This window comes from Aythya fuligula, chromosome 5, assembly GCF_009819795.1.
Source record: "Aythya fuligula isolate bAytFul2 chromosome 5, bAytFul2.pri, whole genome shotgun sequence".
Lineage (NCBI taxonomy): Eukaryota > Metazoa > Chordata > Aves > Anseriformes > Anatidae > Aythya > Aythya fuligula.
In genome coordinates, this window is record NC_045563.1 from 5,313,135 (window position 1) to 5,332,750 (window position 19,616).

At 47.2% G+C, this 19,616-nt stretch overlaps 1 protein-coding gene across 1 annotated transcript; it reads left to right on the forward strand.

Annotated features, from left to right (window-relative positions):
- Positions 1–5,347: 5,347 nt before the first annotated feature.
- DACT1 (dishevelled binding antagonist of beta catenin 1) lies at positions 5,348–15,989 on the forward strand. The gene is made up of 4 exons (XM_032187850.1): positions 5,348–5,713; positions 7,687–7,819; positions 9,458–9,520; positions 12,092–15,989. The coding sequence occupies exons 1-4, from the start codon at positions 5,348–5,350 to the stop codon at positions 13,834–13,836; spliced, it is 2,307 nt and encodes a 768-aa protein (XP_032043741.1). The 3' UTR covers positions 13,837–15,989.
- The last annotated feature ends 3,627 nt before the right edge of the window (positions 15,990–19,616 follow it).

The window sequence follows — 19,616 nt, forward strand, 5'->3', positions numbered from 1 at the left end:
CTTGCCTGTTTCCCAGAGGTTCTGCACTGCTTGGCCTCCTTCGTGAAGCAGAATTAGGGTTTTCGGCACCTGGGGAAGCACCACACCATTTGAGGCAGCAATGGGCGATTCAAAGTCATCCCTTTTCCTGGCTATGCAGATGGGCTGCTACCTCTGGAAAGGAAACGGATGTCTTTGCATGGCTCATGGCCTAACAGGGATGTCTGGAGAAGCTCTAATGTCGCTTCTCCACCAGCAGCTGTCTTCTGCATCCTCTTCCACGGCCTCCTGGGTGACTTCTTTTTTTGCAAACAGTTCATCCTTCCTTCCACATTCCCTCTGGAAGGAGCTTTTTGCTGGAGGGTTTCCTGCTCCTTTCCTTTGTACACACAGCTCTGCCTTCTCAGACATGCCAGTGCAACTGTTCATGCTGAAAACTACATCACGGAAATATCTGGGTTAAAAAAAAAAAAAAAAAAAAAAGGAAAGAAGAGGCAATTTTTTTAACTCATGTTGAGGCAATGAGCTGTTTTCCAGACATGGTCACTTGCACAGATGGTGGGACAATGATCATTCGCAGAGGAACAGCCCAATGTAGGAAATGCCCAACCAGCTGGAGTGCAAGGGACGGTGTCACTGTCCTGCTTTCAGCACGTCTTCCCCTCTCTTGCATCAGATCAGGGTGCACATGAGGGGCTCAGATTGCTGCAGTGACCCCATGGGAGGTGTCTGTCCCTCCACCTGACACACAGACAGTGTCACTGGGGGTGAGGGAGAGCAGGCCTGCTTCTTTTCAAGGAAGACCAAAAGCAGATCAGGTTAGAGTAAGGAGAAAATGGACCCTCAAGGGACCTAATCGAGTTGTTGTTCGTTCCTAACGTAGCAGTCATTAGCAGTTTTTGCCACAACAATACAAATGTGGTAATGTTCTGACAGGCTGGGATAATGTTATCAACTGAATATTGTGAATTTTGTGTTAAGGAGCCTATTCCACATTTAAGGCCTGCGCATCTTTGTTGACAGCATGGACATGTTTCAGCACTGCACAAAAGCAAGGAAATAAATGTAGGCTGAAGGAGCCTGAAAAGAGTAAAACGAATTGTAGGCACGCAGCAGTCACCTATCACCCACAGAAATTGTTTTCATTTGACAAAAAATGGAAACGCTGCCAGGATATTTTGCTTCAGTTTAGGTTATTTGCTGGAATTGTTTGTGGTTAGTAACAAGCGCAAGGTTCACTTGTAATAATAATGTAACCATGGAAATATGATAACTCAAGCTGATGTCAGTCTGATTTGCTGGTAAGATTTATACCCCATTATATTATCCAACGCAATTAAGAAATGATTAGAAAATTAACATTAGAATAGATTAAAATAAAGTATTAGAGGCATAATGTTGGCTGCGGGTCTCTAGCACGGTCCCCAAGTGGACGTTTCTGGATAACGTATCGCCCTGCCTCAGATGTGTTGTTACAATAAGCAAAGAAAGCAATTGCCTTCGTTTTACAAACAGGGAATTGTAATGTTCCTCTTAATTTCTGCAATTTCCTGCACACGTTTTAGTGTGGCTGGTCAGAAATTAACCTAGGAAAAGTAACAAGTGTTAATTGGCCTCATTTCACCGAAACTGGATTCAGTGATCAGCAGGGGTTGAGGATGGAAAGTCAACTGCATGCATCAGGGTGTATGGGTTTGGTCCCCCAGGAAGGAAATCATTGGTGAGGTGGGGGTCCAAAACATTTGCCCCTTGCTGCCTTGGTTTCTCAGTTGGCAAAATTCATGGTGATGACCTTGCTGGCTTGTGGCTACTCAGGGCTGCTGCAATCTCAGAGACTTTGGAGGTAAAATTTTCCTCTTCCCAGACCTGCAGTGCCAGCAGTGTACACAAACTCAGTTCTTTAACCTCCGTCATCTCTCTCTGCACGGTGTCACTGTGGTAGCTCTGGAAAGCTTCTCTGGAGCTGAACCTCTGTGTTTTGGATCCACTGCTCATGCAGCCAGTACTTTCTCAGGTCTCCTTTCAGTGGCTGCCGTCTGCTGCTCCTTGTCTTGTAAGCTCTGTGGGGCAGAGATCATCTCTTTACTCCCTATGTATGAAATACCTGGTGCAAAGGGAACACATCATTGCTACCACCTGATAATATAATCCTAAAAGCTGAGCCAGGATAATCAAAGAAGATGAGCCATTTCGTAACCGCCTCTGTACCAGACAGAATTACACCTCTCATAACATCCTAGCAACAGAGCTCCTCAATCGCAGTCTCTTCTTCCTTGCAAATACCTCACTGACTCCTTGTATCTTCTGTGTTCAAGTTTAGGATGGTGAACCTGGGATTATTTGGTTTTTGGAGATTTTGGACTGATTAATCCAGTGAAGGAACAGCAACTTTACAAAGGAGTGTACGAGCAAGTCCTGCAGGTGTTGCTGCACGCCAGGAGAGGAATGGAAGATGCTTTCAAGACTTTTTGTCTTGCTGCTTATGGACAATTTATTTTGTTATTTTCTGAACAGTATCTTCCTAAACAAATGGAAGGGACTATTTCATGCTCATCATCCTTGGTCTTTCTGCTGCCTTCAAACTCTTCTGGGTTCTCCCTCATGACCTATGCTCTGCTGAGCTTCATCCTCGTTCTTGCAGTCTTCTGTGTCCCTTCCCTTGCTCCCAGCCATGCAGTGAGCTTGGTTCAGTTGAACCAACCTGCATTCTCCTCTCCATGTGATGGACACAATCGACAGTTTTGGCAGTTCTCATGCTGCTTTTCCCTCCTGTAGCCGATGCACTGCAAAGGATGAACATGGAAATGTAAGCAGGGAGCACGGGAGACTGGCAGCAGCTGATACTTGTCAGAGTGGAAGAGGTGCCTTGGGAGGGAGGAATTGAGCAGTAATTTACAAAATGATAAGTGGCAAATAAATACATCTGAACATTAAGGCGGGAGCTACCTACCACTGTATTTTTTATCGGAAGCTGCGTGTACATTGCACAGTGCACAATAGCACAGAAAGAGTTGAAATAGCTCTGCATAAATATTGCATGAAGCCTTGTGTACGAACGCATGCAAAGCACAGAGCTACATGCAAAAATTGGCTAAAAAGGGTGAAGGAAAATGTATGAGCTCTGTGTTTCCCTATCTGGAGAGCTTCTGGTACCTGCTTGGGAAAGCAACTGGCATTGCAACACAGCTTTCAGCATAAACATGCTCAGAGGGTGCTGCGTGCCAAGCCCTGTGCAGGAGATGGAGCCATGGAGAAGGTTTTTTGGTCAGCAGCAGTGGCCTATAGGTTGTGGGCAGGGCCCGAGTCCAGTTCTGGGCCTTTTACGGGCAGAGAGAGATAAAATAAGTAGAGGGGCATTGGTCCAGTACGGGACTTGGCTTTTTTTCCAGCTTTGCTTAGCAACCCCAGTCACTCCTTTGCCCTTGGGGTATCCCTTGTCCTTTCAGTGTTTGTCAGTTCTTTCTGTGGCTGCAATTTCATGGTCTCGTGGATCTGGCAGCATTGACACTGCTCCCCAAAGAAGTGGCCCTGCCTTCTCTGGCTGCTTGCTCCCGCACCGCCTCGCCTCCCTGCTTTTGCTGGCACATACGGCTACGTCTACATTAGTAGCCAGGACAGGATTTACCGCGCAGTATCGCCGTACTGAGGGCCTGCTGTCCATGCTGCATGTATTTCAAGGGTGCTGCTCGTTGTGTTCTCATCCCGCAGACTGACTGCCCATTAATGAACACCCATTAGTGGCTGCAGCACTTTGGGTGTGCTCCCTCCTCCTGCTTTTCTTCTACCCCAAACCAGCTCGGTGCATTTGCTCTCAGATCAGCCCGTGATGTGAATCGAAGCACGGCAAGCCAGAACGATCTCGAGGGCTGGTTCCAAAAGGCACTCCTAATCCAAACTGAAATATTAATGCAGATGCACTCTGTCGACACGGCTGTGTGGTGAACCAGATCTGGGAACAGATCAAAAGCAAAAAGAATGGAGCTGGCTTTAGCATCAGCCGTTCTCTGAGGTGATGCCTCAAACATCTGGGAGGGACGGAGGGCTGGTTATGAATGCTCTTTTTAGAAAGCACTTTATGTTGGCTTGAAATGGCTGTGAAATAGCGATTTGTGTGAACTGCTGGCTCTTTGCAGCGAGGACCAGCACCTACAGGGGACAAAGCAGGTGGATGGCACCCCGCAACCCATCGCCTTCTGCAGACAGCATGGGAGTGGGGCACTAACTTTGTGTGAGACCTCTCCGTACCACAAACAGCCCTAATCTTCTGTGGAGCAGAGGGAGAGCAGGAAAGAGCAGTTCATTATGTCTGGGAGAGCTGCTGTACCAAACAAACCCCGTATTGTGAAGGGCTCCCTGAATGCTTTCTTCTCTCCTCTTCCATTCTCTCCCCTCAGAACACACCCGGAACTTAGTTTTTGCTCTATTTTCATTCTAACATTTTTCTTTCTTTCTTTTTTTTTTTTCTTTCTTCTTGAGCACTTCCCCCCACCCCCTCTCTTTCCACCGCCTACCCATTGTGAACCTAATTGCACGTCCCAGGCTGCAATTAGTCCACATACTGTATGAAGTTCACTTCATTATGGCTTTTTCAGCCAGTCCACTCCAACGGGCTTTGCAGCAACACCTCGCCGGTGCTTTGATCCCAGTGGCCACGCTGCTGCCTGGCACAAGAATGATAAAAATCCTAGAACCACTAAGGTTGGAAAAGCCCTCCAGGATCACCTGGTCCATCCCCCTACCACCAATGTCACCCCTAAAACACGTCCCCAAGCACCAGGCCCAACCTTCCCTTGGACACCCCCAGGGACGGGGACTCCCCCACCTCCCTGGGCAACCCGTCCCAACGCCTGCCTGCTCTCTGAGCAGAAATGTCTCCTCATTTCCCACCTCAACCTCCCCTGGCACAACTTGAGGCCATCTCCCCTGCGCTCCCCACCTTCCCCCTGCTCTCCCCACCGCCCTGGGCTGCTCTCTCCCCATTTCTTTTCCATTTTCCAGCTTCCCAGCACCCCGACGTGCCGCTGAGGAGCTTTTCAGAGCCCTCACCCATCCCCAAACCGCCTCCGTCTCCTTCCACCGGGGCACGGCGGCGCCCACCACCGACCCCCGGCGGCCCCGCAGGAGGGAGGCGGAGCTGAGGAAGAGGAGGAGGAGGAGGAGGAGGACGAAGAGAAGGAGGAGGAGGAGGAGGAGGGCGGAGCGGCGGTGGGCGGGCGCGGGGCGGTGGCAGCAGCCGGGCTCCCCGCGGCCCATTCGCCACCGGCACCGGCGGCCCCGGAGGCAGCGGCGGCCCCGGCAGCGCGGAGCTCGGCGGCCCCCCGAGGGCAGGGCCCGGAGGCAGCGGCGGAGCCCCCCCTCCCCTGCGGCGATGAAGGCCAGCCCCGGGGCCGCAGCCTCGGCGGGACCCGGACCGGCACCGGCACCGGCACCGGGATCGGGGCCGGTCCCGGGAACGGGGCCGTCGGGGGGAGCCGATGCTCGCTGGAGGGAGAAGGGCGAAGCGGAGGCGGAGCGGCAGCGCACCCGGGAGAGGCTGGAAGCCACGTTAGCCGGGCTGGGCGAGCTGGACTACCTGAGGCAGAGGCAGGAGCTGCTGGTGAAGAGCCTCCTGCTGCGGCGACCCCCGGGGGCGCAGGGGGGCCGAGGGGAGCAGCAGGCGGGCGAGGGGCCGCCGCCGCGGAGCCTGGAGGAGAAATTCCTGGAGGAGAACATCCTCCTCCTGCGGCGGCAGCTGGTGAGCCCCCGGGACCTCGGGGTGCTTGGGGTGGCGGCAGGGCGGGTGGGGACACCCCGGCACCGCAGCCCGACACCTCGTCCCGTCGGGGCTGGGGGTCCCGGTGATGCCCCGTGCTCCCCGCGGCTCCCTGCCCTCATCCCGGGGGGAGCCCGGGGGTGGCTCTCGGGGACCGGCTGGAAGGGAGAGCCCCGACGGGGGTCGCCGCCGCCGCCTCCCTCAGCCCCGGCGGCGTTTTGGTGGTGGCTGCCCGGCCCTGACTGCCATTCAAGGCAAGGGATGCGCTCCCCTTGCCTTGAATGGAAGTGGGAAGCGAGCTCCTGGCTCGGCGAGCCCCAAAGGAGGCGCCGGGAGCTGCGGCGGGCTCGGGCTCGGGCCCCGCGCGATAAGGGGCTGCTTTTAGGGGAAGGGGACTCGTGCGGGAAAGGGAGGCAGGCGGCACGAAGCGGCAGATCGGTTTGCAGTGAAAATAGCCTACAGCTGCGCCTGGCCGCCTTTGTGCGCGGCTCAGCATTTGCTTTCACCGGGGGAGAAGTTGGACGGCGTGATTTATTATTTGCTCCCCCTCCCCGCCTTTTTTTTTTTTTTTTTTTTTTTTTTTTTTTTCATCCTAGCCTTTTGGTGCACCTCATGTTAGACCGATTCCCGTCCTCAAGAGCCAAAACGATGATCTCGCTGCTCGGCAAGAGCCGTAGCCAAGTACCAGGGCACCGCCACCCGAAGAGGGGCTTTGTGGCAGCGCTTCCATTTGTGCACTTGACGTTGCAGGCAGGGTGCTGGCTGGGCTGGGGGGACAGCGGGGGCAGTAGGTGGCGCCCTCAGGCACCGCTCAAACCCCAGCCCGGCTCCCAGCCTTCTCCAGAAAGGTGGGAGAAGACTTGGGTCACCCCTTCGGTTCTCCAGGGATGGCGATCAAAGCCAGCGCGGCTTCAAACGGCCTCGTTCGTGCTGTTGGCGTTCGCTTTCCCTTTGCCCGAGGACTGGCCTTCCCCAGGGAAAGGTTGTCCTTGATTTAATGGGTTCAGAGCGAGCCCAGGTATGAGCATCAAAACTCTTTGTGATGAGTGTATTGGAGCACCGCTGGGCACAGATCAAATGATGCACTTGGAAAAAGAAAAAAAAAAAAAAGAGATAAACCTTCCCCTTGCTTCCCCTACTTTCCCCAAAGCCAGAACAATTAAAGAGTATGAAGCAGAACAGATGATGGATAAGCAACATTATAATACACACAGGGAAACTGATTGCATTGACCGTGGGTTAATGAGTGCCTTACAAAATCATTTCTTATTGCTTATTTTATGCCATCAAATTACCTTCATAAATAGCCTTAGAATTCATCTCGCAGCAATTTTGTACAATTATAATGGGAGAAGAGGAAGAATTTCTCTTCCTTCCTGCTGCACTGCAAAACTAATAAAAGGGCGGTGATCCCAGCTCTGGGAATCTTGCTGCCTCTGTGGTGGAATATGGGCTTATACTGTGCAGCAGAACGAGGCGGTTCCCACACTACAGACACTTGTTGGCAGAGCCGCTCGTCCCATTGTGTGAACAGATGTGATCTCTGACTAGCATCACTGCGGTGGTGAACGTCCCCTGTTACACTGGCAAAGCTGTATTTTCCCTGAAGTAACCCATTTCATATGTGCAGGTCTGGTTTTACCATATCATACAAAACAGCTTTGTTGTTACAGCTGCGTTCTCGCAAAAGAGCGCTTTGCCAACACAGTGTATTGTGGGGCACGCTCCTTATGTGGAGCTGGCTGGAAAAGGCTGGAATGAAGTGCCTGCATAATTCTTCAGTTAAGTGTTTATCCAGAGCATGTATCTAGAATTTCAGGACTTTGTCCGGTTTGTAATTTCTTATTTTTTAAAGAGCGTTGACATGATGCTCAGAGGGAGAAGGCTGATAGTCTGTGGAACCCCTTTGTGTCTGTCCCACTGAAGGAGCTGACGTTTGTCATCTTGTTTTCCAGAACTGCTTGAGGAGGAGGGATGCCGGCCTATTAAATCAGTTGCAAGAGCTAGATAAGCAAATAAGTGACCTCCGTCTGGACGTGGAAAAAACAACAGATGAACACCTTGAGACAGACAGTCGTCCAAGTTCAGGTAAGGCCAATGTGCAGCAGGATGGAGCCTCTGAGTACCTAGAATTAAGCAGCCTGTAATTTTCAGTACTACAACAGAAAATGTCTATAGCACATTCACACTCTGATAATTAGTGCCAACTAGGAAAGTTCACCTACTACTAGAGAGGTTGCTCTTTGTAGACAACATATTCAGAGGGATGTTTCAAGCTTAATTGGGTTTTTAGTGTTTGGGTCATGTTTTTTTCTCAAGGCCACCCACAAAATGTTCCAGTCCTCCTGTGTATTAGGAAGGAGGTTGCAGGAAAAATGGTAAAAGCAAGCAGCGACAGCAGGAAAAAGATGTCAAAGTTAATCTTGCAGCCAGATGGAACAGTGAATCTTAATATCTGATCCCTGATGTATTGAATTTCATTCCATTCTAATTGTGTTGAAGCCAATAAATGGTATTTAACTATGGGGAACCTTCCTTAGCAGCATCTAGACTTTTGATGGCAATAAAAAGTGGAAAACCCACCAACCAATCACTTGCACTGTTAAAACCATTGCTTATTTCTAATTTGAACTTGACTTGCTCCCATACTGATTTATTTTCAAATGCTTTTCTCCCATAGACTAAGGTCTTTTCTAATGCTCAGCTTTTTCTCCTCTTGGAGGTGCTATACATTTTAATTCCCAGCTTTTTTTGATGAGCTAAACAGGTCAAGTTCATTAAGTCATTTGTTTCAAGGCATTTTTCCAAGCTCTTAAATAGCTTTATGGCCCCTTTCCATTTTTTTAGCTTTGTTTTAAGCATGCTGGATTTGAGGACTAGGCACACCGTTCCAATGTCTTTCTTTACCAATGCTATATAGACTGGTGAAGTCATTTCCCAACTGCTATTCATTAGTCTCTTTGTACATCCAGCAATCTCATTAGCTTTTTTCTTTTTTCCTTTTTTTTTTTTTTTTTTCCATATCATTAAGCTTGATTGAGCTGCTTTTCCATGCTGACTAAGTCCTTTTCAAGAGAATTGTTTTCCAGGATGCATCCTCGTTCTGTAGATATGATCTGCATTCATTTTTCCTAAATGTACAATTTAAATCTTGATTATAGTGTGTTGTATTTTTCTTGGGTAGACCGTGTTTACCAAGAAATAAAAATTTCTGTGCCTGCACATTTTTTACTCTTCTTCTTTCATGGCATCCTAAATATTATATCTATGTCCAGAACTTTTTGAAAATAATGGATTGCATTGGGCCCAACACTTGGTAAAAATTCTGTAGTCAGGTGATAGCTGGGGAGTCTGTGTTGGAATATGCTATTAAATGAGTGGGCTGGCAAACACAGCCTGGAGCCTTCTAGCTAAAATCCATAAGCCCCTGTAAAGGTTAAAACCCCAGCCCCTATAAAGGTTAAAAAAAATAAAGTTTAAAATATCATATGCTGAATAAAGTTGTGCTCTTTTACTTTTAAGTGCCTTACTATTAAACTGAATTCTTCGTAGCAGTAAGGATATTACTAAATTGTGCACTGCTTTTTTGGATGACTGAATGAAATCCCATAACTAATTGCAATAGAGTAAGCCAACATAAACACAAGCATGACTGCCTTTCTAGGGACACAAATGGTAACTTTGTGTAGACATAACTAATATAAATCCGAACTCTTATTTTTATAGGGTTTTATGAGCTGAGTGATGGAGCTTCTGGATCGCTCTCGAATTCGTCTAACTCTGTCTTCAGTGAGTGTTTATCCAGTTGCCATTCTAGCACTTGCTTTTGCAGCCCTTTGGAGGCAACACTGAATATCTCAGATGGACGCCCTAAATCTGCAGGTATAGTAAAAGCAGGTCGAATACATCATACTCCAGGAGGTGGCTTTGGCTTTGGAAATACTGCCTCAGGAGTATCTGGGTTGGATTAACCCTTCTTCTTTTCATTTGATGTACTGTGCTCTGAAAAGATTCCAGTGCCTATCATGTACATGTGTCATGAGACAGGACCGTTTGCCTTCCACCACTCCAGCCTCACATGTGAATCTGTTGCCCTAAACGTATGGAAAAAAAAACCCACACATGAAAATATGACAGCTGCTCTACCCAGTAGAGGGCAGTGGTACATACGCACATAAACACATTAGTCGGCTATTTTCTCATGATTTCTTTTAGAAAAGCATTTTTACTAAACAGCAGTAATTAGAAGTACCTCCACAGCCATGCAATATAGCCACACTTGTCCTTATTAAAAGTGACAGGGTAAGGAGCTAGCTGCAGGTCGCAAGTTGGTCTGTTTGTAGCAGTCATTTTGTCAGTTCTGAAGGTCCTTAACACCCAGGTGACCATGTTGAGGTGTGTTCTTCGTTTAGGTATTATAGGCAAATAGACAACATGAACAGGGAAAACGTATTTAGTCCCTGGCAGAGAGCTGTTGACTTTCCTTTGATGACAGGCTGAAGTTGCAATCCTTAATTTATATGATGGTAAAATAGGAAGGCCTCCTCTGTCCTAATCTGTTCTGCTTCAGTGGGACTTCTGTGATTGAGCATTACTGGTTGAAGTTGCAGCCATACTCATTCAAAAGCCTTAAGTCCATTCTGGGTTGTGGAGGATGCTCATAACCATAGTATTTCTAATTTCCATTCTGCTCTTTAAGGTTAACTTATAGTGAATTTTTGTGAATCGAGGACAAAATAATTCACGTTCTTCTGACTCAGAAGTGGGAAAAATCAGCCTGGGATACATTCTTTCTGAGATGCTGAGAACTCCTCTAAGTTATCCTTTGAGCAGCTTGAGGTAATTTAATGTTCCCTGTTGAAAGGTATATGGGATTTTCAGCAGCCATACATAAAAAGAAAAACATGCATAAGGCTTTCCAGCAGATTGCTTTGCTGTTTTTTTTTTTCTTCTGTGTACAACATGAAATCTAAAACTCTCATTAATCATACCGTCTCACTTTTAGGGATGAAATTTCTCAAACTGGCACGTTTCAAAGAAGTTTTTTTGGCAACATTTCCTGACTCTGACATAGAATTTAGGAAATGTGGGAAAACTGTGAGGTGATCTGGAGGAAGTGCCTGTTCTTACCTTCCCTGTTCTCCCTCTCCTGCCCACACAGGAACATCATCTCTATCAGCTAATTTCATCAAAGTATGTGAGACCTCTTTTGAAATAAGCCTTAGATAAGTGGCAAGCACTGAGCATTCAAATTTGAGAACCCTGGCTGAAGTTTCTAGCCCAAGGGTAGAAAACAAAACTGACAGTGATCTCCAAGGATCATTTAGGTTGTCCCCCTACCCAGGAAGACAAAATGAACTAAACCTTAAGAAAATAATAATCGTAGGTGCTTGGATTGAAGCCTTGCTTGTAAGGTTGCTTGTCTCCTAAGTGCCTTAGCCATTAAATGTGACTCATGCATCTTGAAACGCACTGGATTTATCTTCCACAACTCTCTTTGCAGAGCCAAGGCTAGGTTATCGGCTGTATTGACCTGCAATCCTTGTACTTGTGTGGAAAAACGAGCCTGTTTCCCATTCTTTCACCTCTTATTGTTCAAAATGCACACCTATTATTTACAATTTTGCAATTATGAATAGTTATCATGCTAATAGTAATTATAATTATAATAATAACAACAATAAAATTAAATCTGGATTTTAGTTTTTGACCCAAGACATACTTGGAAAAATCTGGAAGTGAAATTTGTCAGTAAGCTAGAAGCAATTTGTTGGTCTCTTGTCTATGTTTTTTGTTTCCCTTTGGGCAAAGTAAATTCAGAGTTATACATCTGAGGCCCACGGTGAGTTATACAGGTGACAGTGTAACACACAAACAGGAGAGACCCTTACAGGCTTCTGGGTGGCTTGGATATTAAACAGGAAGCTCTTAGCAGTCTAGGCACAAGTTTGAAATCAATGTAAATACTCTCATCAGGGCTGAGATTTTTATTTTTTCAACAATTTTAGTCATGTTGACGCAAACCCTCCCTAGCTGCAGGTGGGAAGAGACCCGTAGAAGAATAGTGCTGCTTGTATAGCTGTTGAGCAGCATCCCTGATAGAGAGATTTCTCCTGTTTGAACAGCACTGCCGTACTGAAAACATTACACTGCTTGTGTAGATGAGACCGGAGCCCCTGACAGCATGTGAAAAACAGCAGGACTGTCACTGGCAGGCTCTCTAAACTCTTCTAAAATGCCTTTCAGATCTCATAGGCTGGATGGATTATAATAAGGAAGGCCAGCATGAGGACCAGACCGCAGGCTCTGTCTGTCGCTCTTTGTCCACACCGCACTCAAATTCCCTCGATGTCGTTGCAGATGTCCACCCAAAGTACCAGTGCGATCTGGTGTCTAAAAACGGGAGTGACGTCTACCGGTACCCCAGCCCTCTCCACGCGGTCGCTGTGCAGAGTCCCATGTTTCTTCTCCCTGTGACTGAGAACCCACAACGAGAAGAGGAGAGACTCGGCTGCGATATTACCGATGTTTGCGCTGGATCTGAAATAGACTCAGGAAAAGCAGCCGATGCCTTTCTCCCGCCGGGCTCCTGGCCTGCATCGTGCCCATCCGCCAGCAAGAGGATAGACGGCTACATCTTAAGCCTGGTGCAGAGAAAGACTCACTCTGTAAGGACTAACAAACCAAGGACAAGTCTCAACGCTGATCCCACCAAAGGGATCTTGCGACATGGCAGCATGTGTGTCAGGCAGGCTGCTGGGGCGGTTTCTCACAGCAACGTCGTGAACCTGAAGAGCACGAAGCAAGCGTGCTTGCCGCCCGGTGGGACGGCCGCTTTGGACACCGTGGTGTCCTCCCCGCTCAAGCAGAGGCCGAGGGAGGCAGCTGGTGAGCAGGTGGAGAGTAGAAAGGTGCCTTTGCCACCAGCTTTTCCACCTGGTGCGGCAAGTGAAGCTCAGAGCAAGCATCTGCCACGCGGGGCCAAGCCAGCGCCTTCAGAGCTAAACCGGCACGTGGTGGCTACCACGGGGGATGTTCCCAAGGAAAGCGGCCAGATCTTTGCTGCATCTCCCAAAGAGAGCCCAGGGAAGCCGGTGGTGCTGCAGCCAGAGACCAGGGTCAGCCAGCCTCCCAAAAAGGTTCTACTGAAGAGCAGCTTGCAGGCGGCTCACACCTCCTCGCCTCCTGTGGAGGAGAGGCCCACGCTGGATTTCAAAAGCGAGGGCTCCTCTTCTCAGAGCCTCGACGATGGGCTGCTGGTGAACGCCCAGTACATACCGGCCCAGCAGCAAAGTGTTAAGCTCCACAAAGGCACCCGAAATGTCAAGATTTTGAAAAGCTCGGCGCTGAAGCACAGGCCGCACCTCACCAACGGGCTGGAAAACAGCGCGCAGACGTTGCGGGAGAAAGGCAAGCCGGTCGGCAAGAAGTGCCGCTTTCCTGAGGAATTGGATACAAATAAGAAACTGAAAAAGCCCTCCTCCAGGGGGAAGAGGAGCAGCGGCTTGCAGCCGGAGTCTGGCCTCCAGGGCCGGCCGGCCGGCCTCCATAAATCGGTAATCAGATCCCACGGACACGGCCGGGAGGTGGTGGTGGCCAAACCGAAACACAAGCGGGCCGACTACCGCCGGTGGAAGTCATCGGCGGAGATTTCCTATGAGGAGGCCCTGCGGAGGGCGAGGAGGAACCGGCGGGATGGCGTAGGAGTCTACTCGCAAGTTCCCCTGCCATATGTCAGCCCCTACGCCTACGTGGCCAGCGACTCGGAGTACTCGGCGGAGTGCGAGTCTTTGTTCCACTCCACCGTGGTGGACACGAGCGAGGACGAGCAGAGCAACTACACGACGAACTGCTTCGGAGACAGCGAGTCCAGCCTGAGCGAGGTGGAGTTCGTCGGGGAGAGCACCACCACCAGCGACTCTGATGAAAGCGGGGGCCTCATTTGGTCCCAGTTTGTCCAGACGCTCCCCATCCAGACGGTCACGGCTCCAGAGCTGCATGAAAATGCAGCAAAGGCCTTTGTCAAAATCAAAGCCTCCCACAACCTCAAGAAGAAAATCCTGCGCTTTCGGTCAGGCTCCCTGAAGCTCATGACGACCGTCTAGTGAAGGGACTTGGTGGAATGTATCTGTTTCTGCTTTCGGAAGCAAGGTGCTTTTGTGTACATATTTCCACAGATTTTTTTTTTTATACAAATATTTAAAACTTAAGGTAAATTATGTCACTTGTCTTCAGAACTTGGGTGGATACTAGTGCCTTTTAAGTGGAAATAAAAAACATTACACTTGTTTAAAAAAAAACAAAACACAACACTGCCATTTCAGTGGTGAACAGCCTCCAGTGCATAGTATCAGAAGGCTTTGGAAAAAAAGGCTAATGTTTCCAGGAATGGATCTTCTTTGCCTATTTTTTTCTTTCCAGTTCTGGGTCTTATACAGGATATCAACAGCTTAAGGTCATAAGGTTTTAGGGGGTGAGGGGGAGGGAGTATGGGTGGTCTTCATGTTTTTTCTTGTTCCCTTTCTGCTGCTCCTCTTGCCACATCTTGAACTTGTTCCTCCTGATAGTCCAGCCTGTTTTTTTTTTTCCTTTTTTTTTTTTTTCTTGTTGATTCTCTTCTTGAAGCTGGCCTCTGTCCTCCCCCAACCTTCTTCCATGAGGAAAGGGCTCCTGTTAAATCTATCTCCAAGGTCAAGTTGCCTTCTCTGGAGTGCACTCTGCTCTGATTTCCTGGGAGTCCCAGTGTGGACTGTGGTGGTGTTCAGAATAAACTGTTGGAGCAGCTGACCAAGGCTTAGTAGCTTCAGTATATTGTGTAAAACTGCTTTTGAAAAAAAAAAAACATATGCATGTCACGTGCATGAGTATCAGTAGTTTTAATATTCCCGTTGATGTCCAATTTACTGTACATCATCAATGGCTGTTTTTATATATATATCATTGTGTAAATTAATATAACACATCATATGCTGTAATAAACAGTCTGTTTTAATACTTTTTTAAAGTTTGTTATGTTGGGGCAGTGCCAGTCAATGGTTTCGTATTGGCGTTGTCACCACCTCGGTGTCTCTTTAATGTGGCCTGTTAACATTCCCTGGAATTCGTCATGCAGGAAATGGAGCAAGTTTAAAATGTTGCTGTGTATGTGATTTGTGCTTTGAGGGAACTGGATTGTCATGGCTCCTGTTGTTCTTGCAGTAGCTTGCATTTTTTAAGGGCAGGATGGGATTGAGGAGCTCGGAGATGTCTTCAGGTTGTTGCTTATGGGCAGCTCACATTGCGGAGCAGATGGAAATGTAATATTAATCCTCCTTGCTTCAGGGTGCTTGCAGACTTTGGTTAGTACAACTGAGGGGCAGATGGTAGGTTTCTGTAACCAAATGGATCTGTGTAATGCAACGGGCATCCCTCTGAAGTGGCTGGTAAACGAATCACCAAAAGCTTCATGCTCAGGTGCTGGGCTGGGTAGAGGACTGTAGGCTTGGTGTCCCCGGTGCCTTCTTTAGGCATGGAAACTGGCTGTGGCACAAACCTGACAAGGTTATGAGAAAGAAGTGACAGTTGTGTCACCCACTGGACTCTGTCTCAGTTTCTTTCTTCCCATAGGACTGGAGGTGAGTCTCTGCCAGCAAAGGAGAAATGAGCTAACCGCAGACAACACTGCTTCCCTTTGCAGCAACAACTTTGTATGTTGTCTGTGGGATGGCTGGGGGTTTATGGCAGGCATGTCTGATGGAGCTGGGCCAGAGAATGGGCCGCTTTCTGCAGGTTCATCTTCTGCTCTGGGATCTGTGAAGCAGTGGGCATACGACTAGCATGGATGTTGTGATGGTTAGGAATTTCAGGGATATGTGTGCAGCCCATCTGGTCCATAGCAAACCTGGCTGGACAGATGCCTTCCTTTGTGGTTCCTCTGTGTCCTTCCTGCTGTCACCCACCTGTAAAGCAGAATGGTACTTTCTCAGGTTTCCTTGCATTGAAAGTGTGGGAGGGAGAGATCCACCAACAGTTAAATGTCTCTAGGAACAGCTTCTGAGACAGCGGAGACACTTTTTGTCCAAGTGGTGGATTTCATCCTGTAATTTGCAGAGTGTACTAAATCCCTAACTATCTCTGATGTCTCTCATATTATAATTATTATTTTTTTTTTAGTAGAGAAACGTCACTTTCTGTATGGGGTCATGCAGTATGGTCATAAGTTTCTAGATGCAGTGACCCACAAAGTCCTTACATGTCCATCTCCCATGATATAGGAGAATCTGTAACTCACCTTAGCTGGTTGCTCCTGTTAAAGCAGGAGCAATCTCCTGCTTTAAATCAACTCTCCTGTAGCTTTAAAATGGAAGGGTAACTTGTGTGTGTATATGTAAGTATATACATTTTATATGTTATGTGCATATAAAAAATATTAATATAGAATAATTATTCCAGAAGTTGCTGGACAATGGTTGCTGCTACAGAGAGGGGAGAGAAGAAATGTTTGTTATAAAACACAGCATTACTGAAGCTGATCAGCCGCTCAACACATCCCTGTTAATAACTGACGGGTGTTATATCAAACAAAGGGAATGTCAAGAAGCTTGTCAAAGCTCGTAGTTTCTTTCCTAAAATCTCTCTTAATCATGCCACATAATCTCTCTTTGAGCGAGAAAAACACATGCAAATCCCTGTAAATCTCCTCAAAGGTGTAGTTGAGTAAAAGAGAGGATCTGCAGACGTGCACTGTCTCTGTGGCTACAAAGGAGCTGCTGGTGGGAAGAAAACTGACCAGTGGCTTTGGAAAGATGAATTCTTAATTACAGTGCTATAGCATATTGTCTCTTAGTGGGTGCAGGAGGCTGGTTTCCAGAAGTGAGTTGCTGAATAATTTCAGTTTAGGTAATTGAGTAAAATAACAAGAAATTCTCCATCTAAATATCACTAAAACTGCATCAGCTGCAACCACTGCATTCTGCAGCACCCTCACAGGGTAGCTTAATACCAGATGGGGAAATGTGCCGATGCTATCTCTGTTTTAATTGCATCTGAGTCATTTCAGTTTGGAAAAGGAATTTTCCTTTTCCTACATGATTTAGGTGAGCATCCAGAATCCTTTAAACAGGCCTACATCTCCCCCTTTCCCTTCTCTCCCCCCGTGTTTTTTTTTTTTTTTTAATAAAAATCTTACAGTGCTGGAAAAGTACTTGATATTGTCCCAAAACACAGCACACATTCTTTTCTCTGGTTCTGATTTAGGAAACACATCTATGTTAGTAAGTTTTTGCAATGTTAGGTTGAAAAACATCTGCAAAACTTGGAGAGCAGTTAAATATCTGGCACTTCTTTAAGCTACCTGGCTTTCCAGCTCCACAGCCTTGAGTCCTTGCCAATGTACTTTTCATAACGTTCGTGTTTTAATTATCCACAGTGTTTATGGTAGTCTCTGGAAGTTTGAAGCTGCGAGGTTTGTCTTCAGTGCACTGGGGCCTATTTCAAGGTGAGGACAGGTTATGGTGAGGAGGTTTGGGTTTATATCCCTGTGCTGCATGTATAACCGAGTGCAGCAAAGGACAGAAGCGCACGCTTAACATAAGGAACGTAGCTGGAGTGCTTCTGAGTTAGGTCCTGGAGTGTCACTGTGCATCTCTGAAGTACCATCTCCTCTAGTGCAGGGTTCAGCATCATGTACACTTCGAGGTGCTGTGATTCACAAGGGATATGAGAGTGTCACAGCAGGCTTTTAGGGTCTGTCTTATGCACCATAAGCCCAGTCACAGCTGTGGGTCAGTGGACCACAAAGCAAGCTGGCCCTGCTGTGTGTGGGGTCAGAGAGACGCCTGGGCTTTTTGCTTAGACATCCCAACTGTGCAGGACTTTGTGTGGACCTTGTTCTTGTCCTGAGAGATTCAATCCACTGGTGTCACAAGGGTTTGGAACAGCAGGGGCTGAAGGAAGGTGGCAACAGAGAGCCCTTAAGCTCAGTGGTCTGATTCTGGTTCATCTGTATTTCCAGGAAAGGCTGGAAGAAGGAAGTGTTTCAGTCTAATGCTGAGATTTGTAAGATGGACTGGGCTAGCCTGAATCCTCTGAGGGATTGTGCTTCATTTTTTTCAGTGCTCTTGAAATGATTAAGGCCACTTTCAGCAGTGGCAGTGGATGAGGCGCTTTAACTGTCTGGTCAAGTCCTGCAACAGCCTTACTGGGACAAGTGATAAGCTCCAATCTCCCATGTCTGTTTTTTCCCTTTAATATACCAACTCTTTCTTGCAGAGAGGCTTCAGCTCACAGCCTTTGCAACTTTCCTTGTTCTGGGCCTTCAGAAAGAATCTGTCCATCTCTTAAAAGCTTTCTAGTTTTTCTCCTGGCGTGGGATTCATCCTGGATAAGGACTGACAACTGATTTCCCCCAACAGAGTCCTTTACCTTCATTAATCCCAAATCTATCTGTTTGTGGGCTCTGAGAAAGGTCAGGAGCTCCTCAGGTGGCAGCCAGCAAAGCCATCCCTGAGGGACCTGCATCCTTTTCTGCCACAAAGAGCAAAGAAGGTTTTTATTAGCTGTGATTGCCATTCGGCAGATGATTCACGACACAGGGCATGGCTCTCCCTCAATGTGCTTTTTCTTGCAGGAGGGAACAAGGACATGAAAATTGTGAGGAAGCAGAAATGCCTAAAGATGTATTTAATAGCTAAATTCAGCATTTAGCTGTACCTTTGGAGCAGCCAACAATCATACATATAACTGAGCTGCTAGCACAAAAAAAGCTTTCCAACATAATTCTTGATTTTACAGTTCCTGTGCACAGTACAGAGAGGATACAGAGACTGCAAACCAGTGGAAACAATCTGCAAAATCCAGACCAGTCTACTTTTCCTGTGAATTTTCCTGAAACTCCAAGGAATTGTGTTGATGCTCCTTGCATGGCATGATTTTTATTTATTTATTTATTTTAATTTGGCAAAATAATATAGGTGGATCACTCTGGCAAGAAACAATTGCTCTGGGTTTTAAAAATCCCACAGTGCTGTCATGAGGGGAGATGTACAGAAACAAGTGGGAGATCAGTTAAATGGTATAACAGAAAGTGCATTTTTTTTTTTTTTTCACAGCAAGGAATGTGCTGCCACAGGGAATAGCAGAGCACATATAATGTCAGCAAGTTCAAAGGGGATAGACAAGGTATTACAGAAAGGAGGGAGGGATGTGTGCTCTACTACCCCCAGCTGATGACCTCCAACCCAAACAAGATGTAGTAGTGGCAGAGCACTGGGCATTTAGTGCACCTTGCCTTGGGATTTTGCTGTCTTTGGAGAGTTTTCCTCTTTCTCTGTTTGTATCTACATCTGTGCCTTTTTGGTTTGGACAGCAGAGCAGTTTTGGTGTATGCTAGACGCCTTTGAGCCTCTAACCTAGACACTCCACTCCAGGGGCTCAGGAAATGTGCTCCTACCTGGGCAGGAGCATGGGGTCTGAACCAGTGATGGCTCCCTAGAACAGCTTCCAGTCCAAAAACGTGGATAAATTTAGTGAAAAGATGTGGACAAATTTGGTCCAAGTGACACTGGGGAGCAGAGTAAATCTAGGCTGAAGTAAACACACGAACTGTATATATTGTACCTGTGGGGCCCTCAGTTTGGATCTGCTCCTTCTGTGTGGAATGCCTTGCTAATGTAAGCAGAGCCTTTCTCTATTAATGGCCTTTGTTTCCATGCTGTATTCCTTTAAGATCAATAAAATATATTAACATTAATAACTTCATGTCACTGAGCCAAGCTCTGAAAATCTGGCTTTTGTTCTGTTTAAAGGAGTTGGAGTTGAAAGTCCTGAAAACTAAGGTTTTCATGACATTACTGAAGGAAAATGTATATGATCTGGACTCTTACCTCATGATGTAATGGCTTTGCGA